The sequence below is a fragment of the Calonectris borealis genome, chromosome 17 (genome assembly GCF_964195595.1).
Source record: "Calonectris borealis chromosome 17, bCalBor7.hap1.2, whole genome shotgun sequence".
Taxonomy (NCBI): Eukaryota; Metazoa; Chordata; class Aves; order Procellariiformes; family Procellariidae; genus Calonectris; species Calonectris borealis.
In genome coordinates, this window is record NC_134328.1 from 1,707,996 (window position 1) to 1,730,674 (window position 22,679).

At 59.2% G+C, this 22,679-nt stretch overlaps 1 protein-coding gene across 1 annotated transcript; it reads left to right on the forward strand.

Annotated features, from left to right (window-relative positions):
• Positions 1–7,752: 7,752 nt before the first annotated feature.
• LOC142089591 (sacsin-like) lies at positions 7,753–22,376 on the forward strand. Its single transcript, XM_075166243.1, has 7 exons — positions 7,753–7,831; positions 8,250–8,337; positions 8,534–8,636; positions 8,933–9,079; positions 9,448–10,780; positions 11,024–11,112; positions 11,758–22,376. Exons 1-7 carry the CDS (start codon positions 7,809–7,811, stop codon positions 21,915–21,917), a joined length of 11,943 nt encoding a protein of 3,980 aa, XP_075022344.1. The 5' UTR covers positions 7,753–7,808; the 3' UTR covers positions 21,918–22,376.
• The last annotated feature ends 303 nt before the right edge of the window (positions 22,377–22,679 follow it).

Here is a 22,679-nt window from a genome sequence, read left to right on the forward strand (position 1 = left end):
AGGAGGAATCTGTATTGTAATAAATCTATTTTGGCTGGCTAGACGAAGAGATCACAGTTTTGAGAGTCTTTCTGCATCTTTATTAAGGATTACCAGAGTAAGGCAGAAATGAATCAACATTATAAACTTGATGTTACTCCAGAACATTTGCTGAGGTTGAGGGGGCTCTGGCCCAGTTCCATAAAGATGGGGAAAGTCAGAAAATATTCATAGAATCATAGAATCATAGAATCATTAAAGTTGGAAAAGACCTCTAAGATCATCGAGTCCAACCGTCAACCCAACACCACCATGCCCACTACACCATGTCCCTAAGGGCCTCATCTACACGTCTTTTAAATACTTCCAGGGATGGTGACTCCACCACTTCCCTGGGCAGCCTGTTCCAAGGCCTGACCACTCTTTCAGTAAAGAAATTTCTCCTAATGTCCCGTCTAAACCTCCCTTGGTGCAACTTGAGGCCATTTCCTCTCGTCCTACCGCTGTTACTTGGGAGAAGAGACCGACCCCCACCTCGCTACAACCTCCTTTCAGGTAGTTGTAGAGCGCGATGAGGTCTCCCCTCAGCCTCCTCTTCTCCAGGCTGAACAACCCCAGTTCCCTCAGCCGCTCCTCACCAGACTTGTGCTCCAGGCCCTTCACCAGCTTCGTTGCCCTCCTCTGGACACGCTCCAGCACCTCCATGTCCTTCTTGTAGTGAGGGGCCCAAAACTGAACACAGGATTCGAGGTGTGGCCTCACCAGTGCCGAGTACAGGGGCACGACCACCTCCCTGCTCCTGCTGGCCACACCAGTTCTGATACAGGCCAGGATGCCGTTGGCCTTCTTGGCCACCTGGGCACACTGCCGGCTCATGTTCAGCCGGCTGTCAACCAGCACCCCCAGGTCCTTTTTCTCCGGGCACTTTCCAGCCACTCTTCCCCAAGCCTGTAGCGTTGCCTGGGGTTGTTGTGGCCAAAGTGCAGGACCCGGCACTTGGCCTTGTTGAACCTCATACATTGGCCTTGGCCCATCGATCCAGCCTGTCCAGGTCCCTCTGCAGAGCCTTCCCACCCTCCAGCAGATCAACACTCCCGCCCAGCTTGGTGTCATCTGCAAACTGACTGAGGGAGCACTCGATCCCCTCGTCCAGATCGTTGATAAAGATATTGAACAGGACCGGCCCCAGTACTGAGCCCTGGGGAACACCGCTCGTGACCGGCCGCCAACTGGATTTAACTCCGTTCACCACAACTCTCTGGGCTCGGCCATCCAGTCAGTTTTTTACCCAGCGAAGAGTGGACCTGTCTAAGCCGTGAGCCGCCAGCTTCTCTAGGAGAATGCCGTGGGAGACAGTGTCAAAGGCCTTACTGAAGTCCAGGTAGACCCCATCCACAGCCTTTCCCTCATCCACTAGCAGGTCACCTGGTCATAGAAGGAGATCAGGTTGGTCAAGCAGGACCTGCCTTCCATGAACCCGTGCTGGCTGGGCCTGATCCCCTGGTTGTCCCGCACATGGCTCGTGAGCGCCCTCAAAACAAACCGCTCCATGATCTTCCCCGGCACTGAGGTCAGGCTGACCAGCCTGTAGATGGGTGTCCCATTGGCAAGCCTCCAGTTGTCCGGGACCTCCCCAGTTAACCAGGACTGCTGGTAAATGATGGAGAGCGGCTCGGCAAGCTCCTCCGCCAGCTCCCTCAGCACCCTCGGGTGGATCCCATCCGGCCCCATAGACTTGTGAGCATCCAGGTGGCGTAGCAGGTCGTTAACTGCTTCCTCTTGGATTATGGGGGGTTTATCCTGCTCGCCGTCCTTGTCTTCCAGCTCAGGGGGCTGAGTACCCTGAGGATAACCACTCTGACTATTAAAGACTGAGACAAAGAAGGCGTTGAGTACCTCAGCCTTATCCTCGTCCTTGGTGGCAACGTTCCCCCCCGCATCCAATAAAGGATGGAGATTCTCCTTGGCTCTCCTTTTGTCATTAATATACTTGTTAAAGCATTTTTTGTTGTCTCTCATGACAGTGGCCAGGTTGAGTTCTAGCTGGGCTTTTGCCTTTCTAACTTCCTCTCTGCACGACCTAACGAGATCCCTGTACTCTTCTTGAGTTGCCTTCCCCTTCTTCCACAGGTGATAAACTCTCCTTTTTTCCCTGAGTCCCAGCCAGAGCTCCCCGTTCAGCCAGGCCGGTCGCCTTCCCCGCCCGTTCTTCTTGCGGCACGTGGGGACAGCCCGCTCCTGCGCCTTTGAGACTTCCTTCTTGAAGAACGTCCAGCCTTCCCGGACCCCTTTGCCCTTCAGGACTGTCTCCCAAGGGACCCTCTCGACCAGTGTCCTGAGCAGGCCAAAGTCCGCCCGCCGGAAGTCCATGGTAGCGGTTTTGCTGGCCCCGCTCCTTACTTCACCAAGAATCGAGAATTCCATCATTTCATGGTCGCTAAGCCCAAGCTGGCCTCCGACCACCACATCTCCCACCAGTCCTTCTCTGTTCGTGAACAGCAGGTCAAGCGAGGCACCTCCCCTGGTGGGCTCGCTTACCAGCTGCGTCAGGAAGTTGTTATCCTCCACACACTCCAGGAACCTCCTCGGCTGTTTCCTCTCTGCCGTGTGGTATTTCCAGCAGACGTCTGGAAAGTTGAAGTCCCCCACGAGAACAAGGGCTGGTGACTGTGAGACTTCTGCCAGCCTCTGGTAGAATATTTCGTCTGCCTCCTCGTCCTGGCTAGGTGGTCTATAACAGACTCCCAGCAGGATATCTGCCTTGTTGGCCTTCCCCCTCATCCTCACCCACAAGCACTCGACCTCGTCATCACTACCATCGAGCTCTAGACAGTCAAAGCACTCCCTAACGTACAGGGCTACCCCACCGCCTCTCCTTCCTCGCCTGTCCCTTCTGAAGAGCTTATAGCCATCCATTGCAGCACTCCAGTCGTGAGACTCATCCCACCATGTCTCCGTGGTGGCGACTAAGTCATAGCTACCCCGCTGCACAATGGCTTCCAGCTCCTCCTGTTTGCCGCCCATGCTGCGTGCACTGGTGTAGATGCACTTGAGCTGGGCTGCCGATTTCTCCCCCAACATTGGCGTGCTGCCCCTAGGCTCTTCTCTAGTGAGCCTGGTTTTATCCCCTCCCCCCTTCGAACCTAGTTTAAAGCCTCTCGATGAGCCCCGCCAACTCATACGCGAGAATCCTTTTCCCCCTGTGAGACAGCTGAACTCCATCTGCCCCCAGCAGGCCCGGTGCCGTGTAAACCTCCCCAGAGGTGGACTTGCTGGCCGCGCTGCTTTTGATGCAGCCCAGGATACGGTTGGCTTTCTGGGCTGCGAGCACACATTGCCGGCTCATGTCCAGCTTTTCGTCCACCAGTACCCCCAAGTCCTTCTCGGCAGGGCTGCTCTCCATCCCTTCATCCCCCAGCCTGTATTGATACCGGGGGTTGCCCCAATCCAGGTGCAGCACCTTGCACTTGGCCTGTTGCACCTCGTGAGGTTCACACCAGCCCACTTCTCGAGCTTGTCCAGGTCCTTCTGGATGGCATCCCGTCCCTCAGGCATGTCAACTGCACCACTCAGCTTGGTGTCATCTGCAAACGTGCTGAGGGTGCACTCGATCCCGCTATGTCATTGATGAAGATATTAAGGGTGCACTTGATCCCACTATGTCATTGATGAAGATATTAAACAGTATCAGTACAGACCCTTGCAGGACACCACTTGTCACCGATCTCCATCTGGACATTGAGCTGTTGACCACTATTCTCTGGATGCGTCCGTCCAACCAATTCCTCATCCACCTGACAGTCCACCCATCAAATCTGTATCTCTCCAGTTTAGAGAGAAGGATGTTGTGGGGGACTGTGTCAAAGGCCTTACAGAGGTCCAGACAGGTCATATCTGTAGCTCTTCCCATGTCCACTGATGGAGTCACTCCATCATAGAAGGCCACTAGGGTGGTCAGGCAGGACTTGCCCTTGGTGAAGCCATGCTGGCTGTCTTGAATCACCTCCCTGTCCTCCATGTGCCTTACCATAGCTTCCAGGAGGATCTGTTCCATGATCTTCCCAGGCACAGAGGTGAGACTGCCTGGCCTGTAGTTCCCCGGGTCTTCCTTTTTTCTCTTTTTAAAAATGGGGGTTATGTTTCCCCTTTTCCAGTCAGTGGGAGCTTCACCGGACCGCCACGACTTCTCAAATATGATGGATAGTGGCTTAGCAACTTCGTCTGCCAGTTCCCTCAGGACCCGTGGATGGATCTCATCAGATCCCATGGTCTTGTGCACCTTCAGGTTCCTTAGATGGTCTCGAACCTGATCTTCTCCTACAGTGGGCGGCTCTTCATTCTCCCAATCCCTGCCTTTCCCTTCTGTGGCTTAGGTGGTGAGGCTTGAGCACTTGCTGGTGAAGACTGAGGCAAAAAAGTCATTGAGTACCTCAGCCTTCTCCATACCCCAGGTAACCAGGTCTCCCGTTTCCTTCCAGAGAGGGCCCACATTTTCCCTAGTCTTCCTTTTATCCCCCGCGTACCTATAGAAGCTTTTCTTGTTGCTCTTGATGTCCCTGGCCAGATTTCATTATATCAGGGCTTTAGCTTTCCTAACCTGATCCCTGGCTGCTCAGACAATTTCTCTGTATTCCTCCCAGGCTACCTGTTCTTGCTCCCACCCTCTGTAGGCTTCCTTTTTGTGTTTGAGTTTGTCCAGGAGCTCCTTGTTCATCCATGCAGGCCTCCTGGCGCTTTTGCCTGACTTCCTCTTTGTTGGGATGCATCGCTCCTGAGCTTGGAGGAGGTGATCCTTGAATATTAACCAGCTTTCTTGGGCCCCTCTTCCCTCCAAGGCTTTATCCCGTGCCACTCTACCAAGCAGATCCCTGAAGAAGCCAAAGTCTGCTCTCCTGAAGTTCAGGGTAGTGAGCTTGCTGTGCACCCTCCTCGCTGTCCTAAGGATCTTGAGCTCCATCATTTCATGGTCACTGCAGCCAAGGCTGCCCTTGAGCTTCACATTCCCCACCAGCCCCTCCCTGTTGGTGAGAACAAGGTCCAGCATAGCACCTCTCCTCGTTGGCTCACATTCCCACATTCTCACATTCCATTGGCTCATATTGTCCCAGGACACATGTCCTGGTCCTACCTCACCCCAGAAACCCCTATAGATGGCCATAGGTCCAGCTCTGTGCCCAACTGATGCGAGAGACTGAACTGTAGAACAGTTGTCTCAAAGATTGCTTATCTAAGCAAAGAATCCTCTGAATACGTGTGAAAGACTGAGCTGTAGAACACTTATCTCAAAGATTGCTCTGAATACGATCAGAAGTGGCTTGCAAGGCCATGGAGACCTCCGGTTTGCAGGGGCTGCGCTGTGTGCAAGACTCGGTTGAGCACAGGAATGTAGCAACGTGCTGTTGCCATGGAAACTGCAGCCCTTGAACAGGAATAAAAGGAACTCACAAGACGACCCAGGTGTCGTCACCCACCGCCGACCCCAGGGCGATCCCCCACTGCCCACCCCGCCGCGACCGCCCACCGCCGAAACACCGAAAGACTTGGACCCCCGGGACGCCACGGATCCACGGCAGTGACTATTCTTGCAACTCTGTCCCGAATGCTTGCTTGATTTCTCTCTTTGTTCTGATCTATCCTATCGCTACTAATTTTTACTTTTGATAATAAAAAGTTGTTTAGGATGTGCGGCATTTGACCTCGTTTGTGTCTTAATCTCACTCTTGGGATCACATCGAAACCTCTCCCGACATTGGATCGGGACATTAAAATTGGCGTTACGGACAGGATCCCTTGAGACGAGAGTGCCGTACTTTTTTTTATGTGAGACCTCTCAGGAAAGTAAGGGGTGCGGGACTGAAACTTAGGTGCTGCCTTCCTGAGACAACCGCTTCCCCGCTTTATATAAGACGAGTGATACTAAAACTGTCCCTTCGGGGAGAGAAGTTTTGTTTGAGTTTTTGGAAAAACATAATGCACGACCCTCTGTGCCCGGGGTAGACTGGGCTCAGGGAAATCGGTATAATTTACAGAGTGTGGTTGATTGAACGAGTGCTTTGCAAAAGGATGCGAGAGTGAGATCTGGAAGAGGAAAAGCGATTGTTTGTGCTGTTCTCGGTGCCGGTTTAGCCGCTGCTGTAGAGGCGAGGGAGCGCTGTCGCGTTGAGGAATCTTAAATTGTTGAATCCCTCCAAAACCTTGTTCGGTCCCTTCAGGGGCAAGTGGCGGCATTAAAAGAACAGCTTGAAGGAGAGAGAGACCAGGTGAAACATCTGCAGACTGCTCTTAAGGAGCAACTCCTTGTGGGCACTGCCCACAAGGAAATATCCCCAAGATCAGAAACTGGTTATCCTTTTGACAACTTGCAGGCAGCAAGAGAAAAAGTAGAGAAATTAGAACCGCTCTCGCTGCGACCCTTGGTTAAGACCGAGTATATTTCCGATGATGATCTGGATCTCATCAATCTTTCCACAGCCTTCAATCCACGGCCATGTTCCCATGTCCCCCCCACCCCACAACAATCCCATCCTGCAGACATGTCCCAAAGTCACCCCCTACCCCATAGCTATGTCCTACATGTACCCATCACCCCATATACATGCTCCACATCCTCCCTACCTCATTTCCAGGTCATGTATCCATGTCCTCCCCACTCCGCTGCCATGTCCTCCATGCCCCCACCATATAGCCACATCCCAGTGTCTCCCTGACCCATAGCAATTCCACCCCACAGCTATGTCTCCATGTCCCCACGTGCCATAGTGATGGGCCACTGCTCACAGCAATCCCACCCCATAGCTATGTCTCATGTAACTGCATCACCCCATAGCTGTATCCCATGTCTCCCACCCCATTACCATGGCCTCATGGCCACCTGCCCCATAGCCATATCCCCATGGCCCTTGCTCCACTGCCATACCCCAATGGACCCCATCCCACTGCCATGGTCTTGTGGGCCCTGACCCATAGCCATATCCCTATGGCCCCTGCCCCATAGCCACAGCCCCAAGGCCTTTGCCCCATGGATCCATGGCTCCACGGCCCCAGCCCCATGGCCATGGTCCCATCGTACTCTACCCCATAGCCATATTCCCATGTATCTCTGACCCATTGCCATAATACCCCAGTGGCCCCATCCCTCTCGCCATATCCCCATGGCCCCCTGCCCCATTGCCACGGTCCCCAACCCATAGCCATACCCACACGCTGCCCCCATACCATAGCCATACTCCTGTCGCCCAATGTCACCCACCCCATAGCCACATCCCCATCGCTATGGCCTGATGGTCCTTGCCCCATAGCCATATCCCCACGTCCCTGCCCCATGGCGGGCCCCAGGCCCCCCCGCGAGCCACCGCTGTGTCCTCCTGGCCTCGTGTCTCCCTGCCCCCTCCCCCGCTGCAATTTTTGAGTTAAAAAAGAGCTGAGAAGCGTGTGCGGCGGGGAAACGAAACTGCTGGGGCAGGGGGGCGGGGCGGGGCCACCGAGCTGCGGGGACCCGGGCGTCCGGCAGCGGCTCCGGGCAGCTCATCGGCGGGGACCCGGGCGTCCGGCAGCGGCTCCGGGCAGCTCATCGGCGGGGACCCGGGCGTCCGGCTCCGGGCAGCTCATCGGCGGGGACCCGGGCGTCCGGCAGCGGGCAGCTCATCGGCGGGGACCCGGGCATCCGGCAGCGGGCAGCTCATCGGCGGGGACCCGGGCGTCCGGCTCCGGGCAGCTCATCGGCGGGGACCCGGGCATCCGGCAGCGGGCAGCTCATCGGCGGGGACCCGGGCATCCGGCAGCGGGCAGCTCATCGGCGGGGACCCGGGCGTCCCCCTGCAGCGTCCGTCATGGCCCTCCAGCAGCCGAATGCGTGAGTGGCGCCGGCGGGGGGGGGCACTGGGGTGTTACTGGGGTTTTATGGGGGGACATGGGGGATGGCTGGAGGATTCCGGGGGTCACTGGGGGCTATTGGTGGGACTGGGGGCTCAGGGGTTTGTGGGGACACCTGGAGGGTTACTGTGGGAGGTGGGGATTATGGGGGGCTCAGGGCTTGCTGGGGGGATATGGGGAAGTTTCAGGGTTGCCGGAGGATCCCAGGAAGAGATGGGGGCCTTGGGGAGGTGGGGGGGCTTGGAGGTGGTTGTTTCAGTGGGTCCGGGGAGGAGATAGGGTCCTTGACCTCCCCAAGGAGGGGGACATCCTGGGGGATCTGAGGAGGACATGGGGGTCCTGGTTACCCATGGAGGCCAGCCCTGCCCTCGTCCCAGCCCCTTCTCTCTGATTTGCAGGGAGGCCTTCTGCCAGCGGGCACCCATCTTCCTTGACTACCTGCACAGCATCCTGCAGAAGTACCCCGACGGGGGGCAGATCCTCAAGGTGAGACCCCCAGGGAACCCAGCCACCTGGGCTCTCTGGCCCAGCTGGGCAGACAGACCGCAGGCGGCTGCGGTGGGTGGTGGTCCTTGCCCAGCACCAGCCCCTGGACCTTGCTGGCCAGCTGGGAGAGCGGGTCGGTGCTTTTCTCAGGGGGCTGTGGGGGCCTAATTCTCTGGGCACTGATCCTTGAACCCAGGAGCTGGTGCAGAATGCTGACGACGCTGGCGCTAACGAGGTCGTGTTTGTGTCCGACGAACGGGAGTTTGATGTCACCGGAGGGGGGCTGGAGGGCACCCAGGGTGAGAAGTGCTACGGGCACAAGTGCAGGGTGGCACTGGCAGGTACTGGGAGGGATTGGGGGATACTGGTGAAGAACTGAAGAGGGATCAGAGTGGACTGGGGGAACTGGAACCAATGAGGTGTTCTGGGATGTTGGGGGCACTGAGGGTACTGGGACGACTCAGTGGTACTGGGGGCACTGAGGGGGATTTTGTGGGACTGGAGGGGGGACTGAGGTTGTGGGGATACTGAGTGTGGGTCGCAATCCCCCCTACATGTCCCAAGTCTCCCCTAACCCATGATCCCGACCCCCCAGGCCCAGCCCTCCTGGCCTACAATGATGCCCTGATGTCCCCCCGGGACTGGACAGGGCTCCTGCGCCCAGGGGTGTCGCACAAGCGGGAGGACCCCAGCACTGTGGGGCGCTTCGGCCTGGGCTTCACCTCTGTCTACCACCTCACCGGTGAGTGGCACTGGGGGCCTCAACTGGAATTGAACTGGGGATATGGGTTGTACTGGAGGCACTGAACTACAGGTGCTGGGGACTGAGGGGGGCACTGAGGGGGCACAAAATGGAGGGCTGTGTCTGAAGTGAGGCAACCTGGAGCACCAGGAGGCTGGGGGGAGGCTGGGTGGCAATGGAGAGCAGGGCTGCAGGGGAAAGCTGAGGGAGGACTAATAAATTGGGATTAAACCTGGGATCACGGGAGCCACTGTGGGGTTGAACTTGAGGGTACTGGGTGGCACTTGGGGCATTGCTAGGTTGGGATGATCTGGGGAGGCAGTGGTATCCATGCCATCCCTGTGGCCTCATGGTTCCCATGTCCCCAGACCTGCCAGGTGTGCTGAGCCCCCCATCCTTGGGGGTGCTGGACCCCGAATGCCGGGTGCTGTCAGGTGCCGGTGCCCGCTGGGACGTCTCTGCAGCCCAGGACCTTCCTGGCCTTTTCGAGCCCTTCTGGGCTGGGCTGGAAGCTGTGGGACAGCACCGTGGCTCTGCCCAGGGTACCCTCTTCCGCTTCCCGCTTCGCCGGCAACCCTCGGGAATCGCTGCAGGGGTCTCCGATCCTGAGCGCCTCCGTAGCCTCCTCCAGACCTTCCTCACCGAGGCCCCTCTTGCCCTCCTCTTCCTCCGCCACATCCGCCGCGTGGCCCTGTACCACGTGGCCCCTGATGGGGTCCAGACCCTCATGGGGACCCTTGTGGCATCCTCTCAGCCTCTCCCTGTCCCAGGGCCATCAGGGGACGAGGGGCTGAGTCTGGCATGGTGTCTGGTGGCCCTGCACGGGGATGGGGTGGGGGACAGGAGCGAATGGCTGGTGGCCACGGGCAGGGCCACAGAGGGGCCGGCCGTGGCACTGGGCGCAGGGCTGGGGTGCTGCCCCGAGCTGAGCCTGGCGCACCCCATCCGTGGGCCCTGCCGAGGGCGGCTGTGCTGCTTCCTACCCCTGCCAGCCACAGACGAGATGGCCACAGGGCTGCCCGTCCACGCCAGCGCCCCCTTCGCCCTCTCCGACGACCGCCGCCACCTCCGCTGGCCCGAGGAGGGCGAGGAGGGTGAGAAAGATGCCCGCTGGAACGCCCTGCTGCTCCTTGGCCTCCTGCCGCGGGTCTACAGCCACATGGCTGCCGTGGCCATGGCTCTGCCTGGCGCAGACGCCTACAGCATCTGGCCGGACCCCGAGCGCACACCGAGCTGTGGCCGCATCCGCAGTTTGGTGACCCGTGTCTGCTGCGAGCTGGCAGCTGCCCCCATCCTGGTGCCAGCTACGGAGGGGGCCGCAGGGCGGCTGCGGGGCCCCGAGGCTGTGCTGCTGCCGGAGGCCGCAGGGGACATGGCCACACGGCGGGTGGTCCAAGCCTTGCTGGTGGCAGCCGGGGAGCCAGTGGCTGAGGTCCCAGCCCACGTCCGGAGGGCGCTGGCTTTGGGGATGGCGGAGGGTGTGCGAGAGGCCACGGCGGGCCACGTGCGGGACGTGCTGCGGCACCACGGGGCCGTAGATCTCCCGGCCACCGACCGGCTCTCCCTGCTGCGCTACGTGGCCGGGGATGGGTGCCATGCTGAGCTGCGGGGTCTCCCCCTCCTGCCTCGCGCCGATGGGACTTTCGTGGCCTTTGGGACTGCGTCAGCCATTGTCTACGTGGACACGTCCGACTGCCCCAGGTGAGCCCGCGGCCCCAGGCAGCCCCATTCCCTGAGGGAGTGGGCAGGTGAGCTGGTTGTCCAGGGCGCAGCTCCCACTCTTGAGCTGAAAGGGAGGCCAGGGTCGAACCTGGACATTTGGGCGCCTCACCGCCCTCCTCCTCTCCCCGGGTCTCACTGAGTGGGAGCTGAGCCAGGTGTCCAGGAAGCTGCCTGCCCCCCATTACCCCTCTAGTCCCCCAGCAGCTCCGTTTGTCCCCACAGGGAGCTCCTGCCTGGCCTGGCCGGGTCCTTCCTGCCCTTGGACCTGGAGCCAGGCTTGGACAGCCTCTTGCGAGGCATTGCCAAGGCGGGTAAGAGACGGGGGGTCCCTGGGCCACCCTTGGGTCCCCTGCTCTCCCTCTAAACCCCAACGCCCCTAGGCACCCTTGTACACCCTTGGGCTCCTCTGCGGCCCCAATAGCCCCTGTACCACGCTGATACTCCCTGTACACACCTGGTGTCCCTGATCCCTGTCTGAGGCCCCTCTCTGGGCTTCCCCCCTCCATTCAGCAGCACTGTAGATCCCAAGTCTCACTCTCTCTCTCTGGTTTGGGGTGTGTTGTCTGAGCCCAGGGTCACCTCTCCTATCCTGCATCTCCGTGTCTCTGGGGACTCCCCTGTCCTTGCTCTTCTTCCCACATTCTCCTGTCCCCACCGTGCTCCCTCGGATCCTGGGTCTCCCTGTGTTCTCCATCTGAGGACCTCTGTGCCCCCCAATACTGGTCCCCCTAACACTTCTTTCCCTCTCAGATCTCCCCTATCCCCACCAATCTGGGGTTCCCCTGTTCCTCCTATTTGGGTATCCATGTCCCTCCAGAGCCCAGGTCCTCCCATCCCCAGTATGGGGGATCCCCCATCCCCTGCAGATCTTGGGTTCTTTCCCCCACATCCTGGGTCCCCCTGCCAGGTCCCAGGTCCCACATACTCCTCATCCAGCCTCTGTCTCCCGCATACAGGTCTCTTCCCCAACCTGGTTCTGCTGGACCCAGCCGTGACTGCCCAGACCCTACGCTTGGCTCTGCCCCCCACCTGGACATCCCAGCCTTCAACCCCAGTGACCTGGTGCCCGGCCCAAGGCACTCCCCAGCCCCCAGCCTCCTGGTTCCCAGCCCTGTGGCAATTCCTGGCCCACCACGTGGAAGACCTGGGCCCTCTGGAGGGGCTCCCTCTCATCCCCCTGTCCCCACTGGGTGCCCCCAGCATCCGTCTGGCTCCGCTGATACCCCAGTCCAGTCTTATCTTCCAGGCATGGGAGGACCAGTGCCTGCCACCTGCTGTGGCTTCTGTCCTGGAAGTCCTGGGTTGCCCAGTGGTGCCACCGGGCACATGGCACCGCTCCCTGACCCGCTATGTCCTGCCTCCATCCCCCCTCAATGCCCTGCGGGCCCTGGGCAGGCGGGGGCCTGCAATTGTGGCCTCCCACCTGGCCTCGCTGCCTGTTGCGGATGTGGTCACCCTTCGGCTCTACCTGGCAGACATCCCATCCCTGACAAAGGAGGACAGGGACACACTGGCTGCTCTGCCCCTCTTCATGCCACTGCCCTGCTTGGCCACCCCACAGCCCACGGAGCTGGTACCGGCCGGTGCCACCCCAGCGCTGGAGCCAGAGCTGGAGCTGCCCAGAGATGTGGTGCTGCCAGAGGCCGTGTTGCAGTGCCGGGATGAAGTTGACCGGCGGCTCCTGGGGAGGCTCCAGAGGTCCCTCATCAGTGCAGCCGACGTGGCGCTGGAGGCCATCAGAGCCGTGGCCCGGGGCGCCTATGCAGGGCGGGCGGCTGAGACACAGGCTCTGCTGCTCTGGGTGCTGCAGCATGGAGACATCCTCTTTGCACAAAGCCCCTCGCTCCAGGAGGCCTGCAGCAGGCTGGCCTTCCTGGAGACCCCCAACGGCCCCACATGCCCACGAGACCTCTACGATCCCTGCGAGAGGACCTTGCAGGCACTGCTGGGCCCTGAGCGCTTTCCTCCTGCCGCCTTCCGCAGTCCGCCTGTCCTCCACGCCTTGAGAGCCCTGGGCTTGCGGCACGGTGAGGGGTGCCTGGTGCCGTCGGACATCCTAGAGGCTGCAGCAAGTGTGAGTCAGGGTGACGCAGCGGCTCTGGACAGGGCTCAGGCACTCATCGAGGTCTGTAACCACCCCAAGGCACTGGCTGGCTTCAGCGCTGCAAACCTTAAGCAGCTCCAGGCCCTGCCATGGGTGCCTCGTTCTAAGTGCACTGGAAAGCCTGGGCAACCATTCCTGTCCCCCAGAAAGCTGCGGTCCACCCAGTACCAGCCCCTGGTGGGGCTTGCCATGCACCTGACCGGCACCTTTGTGCCAGAGGCAGAGAAGAAGCTGGGGCTCAGCCAGACCCCACCGCCAAAGAGAGTGTGGAAGCAGCTGAGACAGTTGGCAGGGTGCAGGGACATGGGTGAGGTAGGTCCCGCGCTCCGGCCTGTCTACCGGCACATGCAGGAAAACTTGAAGACCTTTGGGGCTGCCCCAGACGATGCTGTGGTGTGGACCGGGGCTGGGTTTGCCCTGCCGTGTGATGCCGTGCTGGCCTATCCTGAGGATCTGGAGCTGGGGATGCTGGTGCCCCGCGTGCCCCCTGACTTCCTGCCCTACAGCTGCCTCTTCAGGGCTTGGGGGGTGGAGGAGAGGGTGAGTGAGGAGAGGGCGGTTGCAGCCCTGCGCTGCCTGGGGCAGGACATAGACACACGCAGCTCCAGAGCTGGCACTGCAGCAGAGTTGCAGGTGGCTGTAGCTGTCCTGGAATGGCTTAAGAGCCGGGGGCACCAAGGCGAGGGCACGGTGCCGGTTCCTGTGAGGACCCTGGAGGGCTCGGGCTTTGCCCTCCGCCCAGCTGCCTCTACTGTCTACCTGGACATGGAGCTGGAGGCAGAGGAGGATGTTCAGGAGGTGGTGCATGAGGCAGTGCCATCCAGCACAGCCATATTCCTCGGCGCGGAGCTGCTCAGTACGCGGGTGCTGGGGCCAGAGCCGTTCACAGCCTGCGGCCCCTCGGAGCCCATCACCTTACGGCTTCGCAACATCCTCCGGGAGTACGGCGAGGAGGGTGACCTCTTCACAGAGATCGTCCAGAATGCAGAGGATGCTGGAGCTACTGTGTGCCGCTTCCTCCTGGACCTCCGACGCTGCAGAAAGACCACCTCTGGGCTGCTAGACCCTGGCATGGCTGCCTGCCATGGCCCAGCCCTCTGGGCCTACAACAATGCCCTGTTCACCGAGGATGACCTCCGTAACATCACACGGGTTGGGGCTGCTACGAAGGAGGGCCAGGCAGGCCAGATTGGGCGCTTTGGGCTGGGCTTCAGCTCTGTCTACCGTGTCACAGACGTGCCGGCAGTGCTGAGCGGAGAGACACTGCTCATCTTTGATCCCAATGGCACCCATCTGGGCAAGCACATCCCCAGGGCCGGCTGCCCTGGCATCCGCCTGGACTTCTCCAGCCGACCACGCATCCTCCGTGCCTTTGCTGAGCAGTTCTGGCCCTACCATGGTATCTTTGGGTGCCGCCTGCCTGAGCCAGGACCCTTTCCAGGGAGCCTTTTCCGCCTGCCTTTTCGCACTGAAGAGGAAGCTGTGACGTCACAGATTTGCTCAGAGGCCTTTGGTACAGAGCGCATCCAGTCCCTTGGCACCAGCTTCCTTGGCTCTAACCGGCTCCTGCTGCTCTTCCTGCGGAGGATGAGGGAGATGTCCCTGGCAATGCTGCCAGACATGGCCACCTCTGCGGAGGATACCATGCCTCTGGCCACGCTGCGGCGAAAGGAGATCCGAGACTTGGGGGCCCCTGGGGACCCCCCAAGCTGGGCAGCTATCGAGCAGCTCACAGCCTGCGAGGAGGCATCCAAGACCACATGGCACTACCTAGTTTTGGTGTGTCAGGGTGATGGGGAGTTGCTGGAACTGTTTCACCGGAACACACAGGCAGGGCTCCATCCTCTGCCTCCCATGGCTGGTGTGGCCCTTCCCCTTGCCCTTACTGCAGATGGCGAGTGGGTGCCGCGTCTGGGTGCCGAGGAGGGGCAAGTCTTCTGCCACCTTCCCATGCCAATCGCCTCAGGGCTGCCAATCCACGTGCATGGGGCCTTCAGCATCCTCTCAAACCGCAAGGGGCTGTGGGACACGGCGGAGCGGGGTGAGTGGAACCGGGTGCTGCTCCGCAATGCCGTGCCGGTTGCCTGGCTCCGGGCACTGGGCCACCTCCGCACCATGCATGAGGCAGGTGAGTTGAAGAGCTATGAATATCATGTCTTCTGGCCGGACACTAACACTGCCCGTTACCCCTTTACGGAGGCTGTGACTGGTTTCTACCAGGCTGTGGCAGCCAGGAATGGCCCCAGGCTCTTTTCTGATGGCCGCTCATGGTGCTCACTGCGGGACGCCCGTTTCCTGCACCAGGCTGTGGTCAGACACCCCAAGTTGGGTGCCATGGCGAAGCGTGTCTTTGCCACCACCCTGCCCCATCCCCTGTTAGCTGTGGCCTTGCCAGAGAAGGTGCAGAGGGGCCTCGGGAAGGCATTGGATGCTGGCATCTATGACTGGCCCCGCTTTTACTGCGAACTTGTGCTTCCCAACTTGGAAGACCTCTCTGTTGTTGACCGGGACCCACTGCTTCTCCATGCACTGGATATGTCCCATGATGATGTGGACAAAGTGCTGCAGACAGTGCCCTGCATTCCTGCCACCCCTCATGGCCACCTGCAGCTCATCAATTGCCTGGTGCATCCCAGAGGCCGCACTGCCTCTTTATATGACCCTAAGGATGGGCGCTTCCCCACTGGGGATGCCTTCCTTTCCCCGGAAAGACTAAGCCAACTGGAGCGGCTGGGCATGGTTAAGGACACAATGACCCTGCCAGAGCTGCTGGAGCGGGCAAAGACAGTGGAGCTTATCTGGACCCAGGACCGTGCCCAGGGCTGCCGGAGGGCTGCCTGCATCCTTGAGCTGCTTCGCGATGCAGTGGAGGAGAGAGTGAACAACATCATGCAGGCAGCTTTCCAGACTGTGCCCTTCCTCCCTGGTACACTGCCCACTGGTGAACATGTGCTGTTGCCAGCTGCCCAGCTCTACCATCACCTCCATGCCCCACTAGTTGGACTCATCCACCCTATCTTGGCTCCTAACATGCTGGGAGAAAACTTCAGCCTCCCCAAGGAGGTTGAATCCTTCTTGGGGCTGGACCGGCAGCCACCAGCAGCTACAGTCCTTGAGCAGCTGCAGGCACTGAGCTGTAGCTCCAACGCTCTCCGTTTGGAGAACCTGCAAGACAGCACCCACTGCTGCTACAGGTACCTGCACGTGCTGCTCCAAAGAGATCACTCCAGCTGGGATGAGGTGGCTTCTGCAGTGGCCCAAGGGGAGCCCTTCATCTTGGTGGGCTCCCACTTTGTGCCGGTCATGGCTGTGGCTAAGACACTGTCATTTGAGGCTGTCCCCTATCTTCATCAGCTCCCAGAGCAGTACCGGCCCTACAGCGAACTCTGGGAGTGTGTGGGGCTGCGCCACACATTCACCTGGGATGATTATGCCCAAGTGCTCTGCATCCTAGCAGAGATGCATGCTGGAGAGCCGCTGCCTGACACAGAGCTGGCTCTGGCCTTGCGGCTGGTGTCTTGTGGCTTGATGGAAGATGCCAAAAAGCCAGATGCCTACCAGACCCAGCAACTCTTCCTGCCTGACCAGAAGGGCATTTTGCGTCCACGGGACAAGCTCCGCTTCAATGATACACCATGGATGCCAGTGGACAAAGATGTCCTGCTGTGCCATGAACAGCTGTCCCGAGTCACAGCCCTGCACTGTGAGGTGCCTACCACACGCCACCAGGCACTGGAGAGGAACCGACTGTTCACGTCAGATCTGAGCCTCTGGGCGCAGCCATTTGGTGCCCATGAGGACTTGCCTACACGGCTGAAGAACATCCTGGGTGAGTACCAAGCATTCGCTTGTGATATTGTGACAGAGTTGCTCCAGAATGCGGACGATGCTGGGGCAGAGCTTGTGCACTTCGTGTGGGACCGCCGGCAGCACCCAGTGGATGCCACTTTCAGTGAGGATTGGAAGGTCTTGCAGGGCCCTGCCCTCTGCATCTACAATGACAGCCCCTTCCAGCAGAAGGACATTGAAGGCATTCAGCGTCTGGGGGTGGGTGGCAAGGAAGGCCGGCAGGATGTCACAGGCAAATATGGCCTTGGCTTCAACACTGTCTTCCACTTTACTGACTGCCCAGCCTTCCTTACTGGAGACAGTGCCCTGTGTGTCTTTGATCCCCATCTCTACTATGTGCCCGGAGCCACAACTGAGAGGCCTGGTGGGATGTTCGCTGTCAACCCTGAGTTCAAGAGGACCTTTCCAGACATTTATGGCACCTTCCTACCCTCCCTTTTCAACCTGAACCAGGGTGTCCTCTTCCGGCTGCCGCTCCGCACTGCAGCTGGGGCTGCCATCTCCAAACTGTCTGACATGGTTGTGCGGGACCAAGACCTCATGGCTGTGGAGAGAGTACTGGCTGAGGAAGGTGAGAACTTGGTGCTCTTCCTCCGGCACATCCGCACCGTGGTCTTCTCTGAGATCCCCCCAGATGGGGAGCAGGTGTTAGAGAAGCTGCGGGTGGCCACAGAGCTGACAGACGGTAATGCAAAGCTGAGACAGATTTTTCAAGCAAGACTGAGCCAAGCCATGGATGGGAACACCCCCACCTTTGTCTCCTACGACATGACAGTCAAAACCAGCAAGGCCAAGGCCAGCACCATGTGGAGGGTGATCTCCCAAATTGGAGTGCAGGAGGGGGCTGAGGAGTCTCCGGCGCTTGGGCGGCTGCCCTATGGGGCTGTGGCTGCCTGCCTGAAGCCATTGGGCTTGGACAAAGTCATGGGAAGAGCTTTCTGCACCCTCCCACTGCCGCTGACCACAGGGCTGCCTGTCCACATCAATGCCAACTTCTCTGTGGATGCGGCCAGACGCAATCTCCGCCAGGACCCAGGCAGCACGGAGGCAGCCTGGAATGGCTTCTTGCTTCGGCGCTTGGTGGCTCCACTATACTGTGCCTTTCTCACCAGGCAGCAGAAAGCTCTGGGGCCTGAAGGGCTCCAGTTCAAGTCGCTGGAGGACTGCCAGAAGCACCTGGCCTCCCACTACCTTCGGTTCTTCCCTGCTGTCACCTCTTCCCTACCTGTCTTTCAGGACCTCGTGAGGGATGTCTATGGGCACCTCAGTCATGCACGCCTACCCCTGGTGCCTGTGTACCACATGAAGCCACCTGACAGCAAGGTGACAGTGACCTGGGCATGTCCAGGTGGAGGAGATGTGCTAACAGAGCCATACTTCCTCAAGGAAATGCCTGAGGCAGCTCTCCACAAGGTGCTGCAGCACCTGAACATGAACCTGGTGCCGGCATTCAGACACCTGCGGCAGATCTATAAGGGGTTCACTGAAGCCCATGTGAAGGCTGTTGCCTTGGATCCAGCCTCTCTCCAGTGCTTCCTCAAGGCCCTGGCACTCCCTGTGCCCTGCATGCTGGCTGAGACACCCCTAGGGACCCCGGAGAACTGCTCCATCCTGCTGAAATACTGCCTGCTGCCCACGGATAAGGACAAGGCAGAACTGGAAGGCCTGCCCTTGCTGGCCACACAAGATGGCCGCCTGAATGCCCTCAGCAGCCGTCACCCAGTCTTCCACAGCTCTTTTGCCCACCTCTTCCCCCACCACTGCCACCGCTTTGCCGACAAGTCAATTTCTAAATTGACCCTGCCTTGCTTTGTGAAGGAGCTTGGCCTCCTGGAGGCGACGCCACTCATCCAGGAGGAGCTGGGTCAGCTGAACTGGACCACAGAGGGGGAGAAGTGGCTCAAGGAGCTGTGGAAGTTCTTCAGTACTGTGGTCTACTCAGACACAAAGGCCAAAGACGAGTTGGAGGCAGGCAGGAAGTTATTCATGGATCCTCTCCAGGATGTGGAGGTGCTACCTGTTCAGGGGGATGAGAAAGGCTCGAAGAGCCTACTGCCGCTATCCTCCCTCCCCAATGTTCTTTTTGACTGCGAGACAAACGTGGCCAAGGTGCTGCACAAACTGGGCATCCCTGTGCTCCAGCAGTCCCTGCTGCCTTTTACGTTTGCCTACCGCTGCCTGAAGACAATGGCACTGCAGGACACAAAGCCCAGGGCTGTGGTGGCCCAGCTGGCAAACACCAGAGCTGATCTCCGCTGGACGGACTTAAAAGAATGGGATGTGACTGTCCTGCTGCACTTTGTGCTGGGACAACTGGATTCACAGGCACTGAAACAGCTCAGGCTCCTGCCTCTCTTTCGGAAGTATGGTGGGGACTATGTACCTGTGGCACCTTACCACCGGGTGCTGTTGCTCAGCAGCCAGTCCCCAGAACTGCCCTTGGGTGCCCAAGCCCTGCACAACCTGGAGAAGGGCACGTTGCTGCTCACAGCAGACGAGATCCACCAGCAGCTGGCCAAGGATTTGCAGTGGGAGCTCACAGACGGCCAGCAGCTCTTTATGACTCTGGTGCTGCCCCGGCTGTCCCAGCTCACAGTGCAAGAGCTTATGGAAACTGTGCGCTTTGCCCTGCGACGCATCTATGATGGCTGTAGTGAACATAAGTTCAAGGAAGATGTTGTGGCAGCTTTTCAGACTGTGCCCTTTATACCCGATGCCCACGGTGTGCTGCGCCCGGCCTCCTACTTCTATGACAACACGCCCTCCTTCCGCACTCTGCGGCTCCAACACCACTTTGTGCCCGAGTCTTTCTTTGAGGACCTAGATTACAAGAGGGAAGCTGCTGAGGACTTCCTGCTTAAGGCAGGTGTCCGCACCAGCCTCTCTGTGGAGGATTTTGAGGCACTGGCCCTGGAGATAGAGCAGGAAGCCACTCAGGCGAGGTGCCACACTGAAAACCTGCTGGCACGACAGCAAGAGATGCTCAACAAGCTTCGCACCCTGTTGGACAATCCCTTGTCAGAGGGTTTCCTGGGGAAAATTGCCTCAATCCATTTCCTGCCTCCACTGGACATCCCCCCAAACTTGATGAACCTCCACCCCCCTTTTGCAGCCTGCACTAAGCCCGTGGCCCTGAAGGGCAGCATTTACCACTGCCAAGAACATGTGGCTGAGCTCCTGTGGACATCAGCCACCATCCTGCCAAAGTACTTTGCACTCAAGCAGGACCTCCTGGAGGCCATGGGAGTCCTTGTAGAGATACCCACCGCCCTGGTGGTGGCCAACCTGGAGCAGGTGTGCAGAGTAGCCTGCCAGATGCCAGAGCAGGTGAACACACGGGCCAGCGTGCTCCAGAAGGTGTACAGCTTCTTGCAGACCCGTCTGAAGGAGGTGGACACAGCGCGCCTCGCTGAGCTGCCTGTGGTGCTGGCCAAGTCAGGGGACATGGCCATGCCATGGCAAGTGGTGACATCACTCCCAGACGAGGCTGACTTTTACCCCTATCTCCTCACGCCTGACCCCCACGTGGCTGTCTATGGAGACCTCCTGCGACACCTTGGCGTGGTCCTGCTCCCCACACTGACTCACTACAGCCGTGTCCTGGCCCAAATCCACCAGGAGAGCCGTGACAGTGGGACCCTCAATACTAATCAGAAGAAGACAGTCCTGCTGGCCACACGGCACTTCTTCCAGCTGCTGCAGGAGGCACTGGAGCCCCCTGATTTCTCCACTGTGGCTGAGCTGTACTTGCTGAGCACTGCTGACTGCCTAGAGTCATCCCACAGCCTGTACTTCAACGACTGCGTGTCCTCAAGTGCCTCTAGGGCCTTGGGGAAGACCTTTGTGTTTATGGCTGAACTGCCGGGGATCGGGTGTAATGCCTGGTGGCTGCTGCAAATGCTACCACAGCGCCTGCGGCCACGGGCACTCTCAGAGGTGACAGAGCAGCAGCTGGTGGAGGGCAGTCTGCGGCCGTGTCGCTACGGTTCTCACTGCCCTGGGCAGAGGCGTCTGCAGACCCTTCTGGTATCACCATGGTTTAGGATGGGGCTGGAGGCCCTGCTCCGGTGGCAGAGCCACAGAGCTATGATGAGAATGGAGGAGATTGGTGGCTTTGCAGTGGAGCAGCTGAAAGTGCAGTGCTGCGAGGACATCTGCACTGTGCTGGTCCACTCTGGTGCAAAGGTGGAGGGCAGCTCCCAGTCACGGGTCATCCACGTGTGCCTCACTGGTGGTGCTCAGCGGCTCCTCTACATCCGGCATGCAGATACAGTGCTGGACCGGCACCAGCTGAGGGTCCTGGAGACGCTAGCACAGGAGATCAATGTCATCCTGGGTGGACAGCTGGAGGCACCCGCCTTGTCAGTGCTGCGTGAAATGCTGGTCTGCCAGGAGCCACGGGACGTGGCCTTTGTTCTGGAGGAGAATGATGTGGCACTGGTGGGTGCTGCACCAGAGACAGAGGAGGTCATGGCACCAGAGCTGGAGCCAGAGCTGGAGAAGAGGCTGCAGGAGGAGGCTGTGGCAGAGGAGAAGCCATGGAAGGATTGGTACAGCCTGGTGCCAGAGGTGAATGGCAATGTGGATCACAGCCTGGCAGCCTCGTGGCAGCTGTGTGCTGTCAAGCGTCCAAAGGTGTTGCGGGACCTCTACCTCCAGTACAACCCTGCAAGCGTTGCCCAGCACCACTGCTGGGGACAGGAAGGCCATGGCTCCTCGTTGTGCAATGAGGAGGCCACGGCCGCGACTCCATCCATTCCAGAGGCCCAGCGGTGGCTGCGGCAGGCCAAGAGTGACCTGCAAGCAGTCCACAATGACATCAGGCGCTGCTGCCCCAACTGGGTCCTCTTCAAGGTGCACCAGGCCCTGGAGAAGGCGCTGGTGGCTGCCGTACTTTGCCATGGTGAGGCCTTTGAGGCTCCAATGGGGCTGGTGGGGCTGGCACAATGGCTGGAGGTGGTGGAGCCAAAACTGAGGGGCCTGGCAGAGGAGGTGGAGTGCTTGCATGGCTGTGGCATTGATGGCAAGGCCACACAGTACCCAAGTTACCACCCCTTCCCCATCACCCCCAACGAGGCCTTCCGCAGTGTGGATGAGGAGGAGGTACTGAAGCGGGTGCAAGGAGTGCTGGGGAGGCTGGAAGACCACGTGGGCAGAATGTGAGGATGTCCCCACAGAAGGGGCACTGGCAGCTGGGCCACAGGACCACCAGGAACCCACCATGGACCTGTCATGGATGCTCCATGGACTTGCCACAGACCTGCCACAGGCAATTCCGGACTGTAGGAGGGGTTTGGGGGCAGACAGAGGGCCTAGGCCACTGAAAGTCATGTGCTGTTGGCATGCCTTGAGAGCGGGGGAAATAAAGTACAATAATAAATGTTACAATGCTGGTAGACCCTTCACTAACAGTGTGGTCAGGGAACATGGAGAGGTCATGGGCGACTGGGGGTGTGAGGAAGATGAAGGTGGCGATGAAGGGGTTTAGAGGACTGTGGTGGTTGACCTTGGCTAGCCACCAGGTGCCCACCAAGCTGCTATATCACTCCCCCTCTTCGACAGGACAGGGAGAAAATCTGATGAAAATCTCACGGGTCATGATAAGGACAGGGAGATCACTCACCAGTTACCATCATAGGCAAAACAGACTTGACTTGGGGAAATTAATTTAATTTATTGCCAATTAAACAGAGTAGGATAATGAGAAATAAGAACAAACCTAAAAACACTTTCCCCCCACCCCCCCTTCTTTCTGGGCTCAACTTCACTCCCGACTCTTCTACTTCCTCCCCGAGTGGCGCAGGGGGATGGGGAATGTGGGTTGGGGTCAGCTCCTTCCTCTTCACGCTGTTCCCCTGCTCCAGCGTGGGCTCCCTCCCATGGGAGACATCCTGCACTTTCTGCAATGTGGGTCCTTCCCACGGG

Bases quoted from the DNA above. Each gene is read 5' to 3' on its own strand.
- LOC142089591 (XM_075166243.1), top strand. From the start codon at position 7,809: ATGGCCCTCCAGCAGCCGAATGC. The intron at 9,080-9,447 runs GTGAGTGGCACT...CCATGTCCCCAG, and splicing joins CTCTGTCTACCACCTCACCG to ACCTGCCAGGTGTGCTGAGC. The intron at 11,113-11,757 runs GTAAGAGACGGG...TCCCGCATACAG, and splicing joins GCGAGGCATTGCCAAGGCGG to GTCTCTTCCCCAACCTGGTT.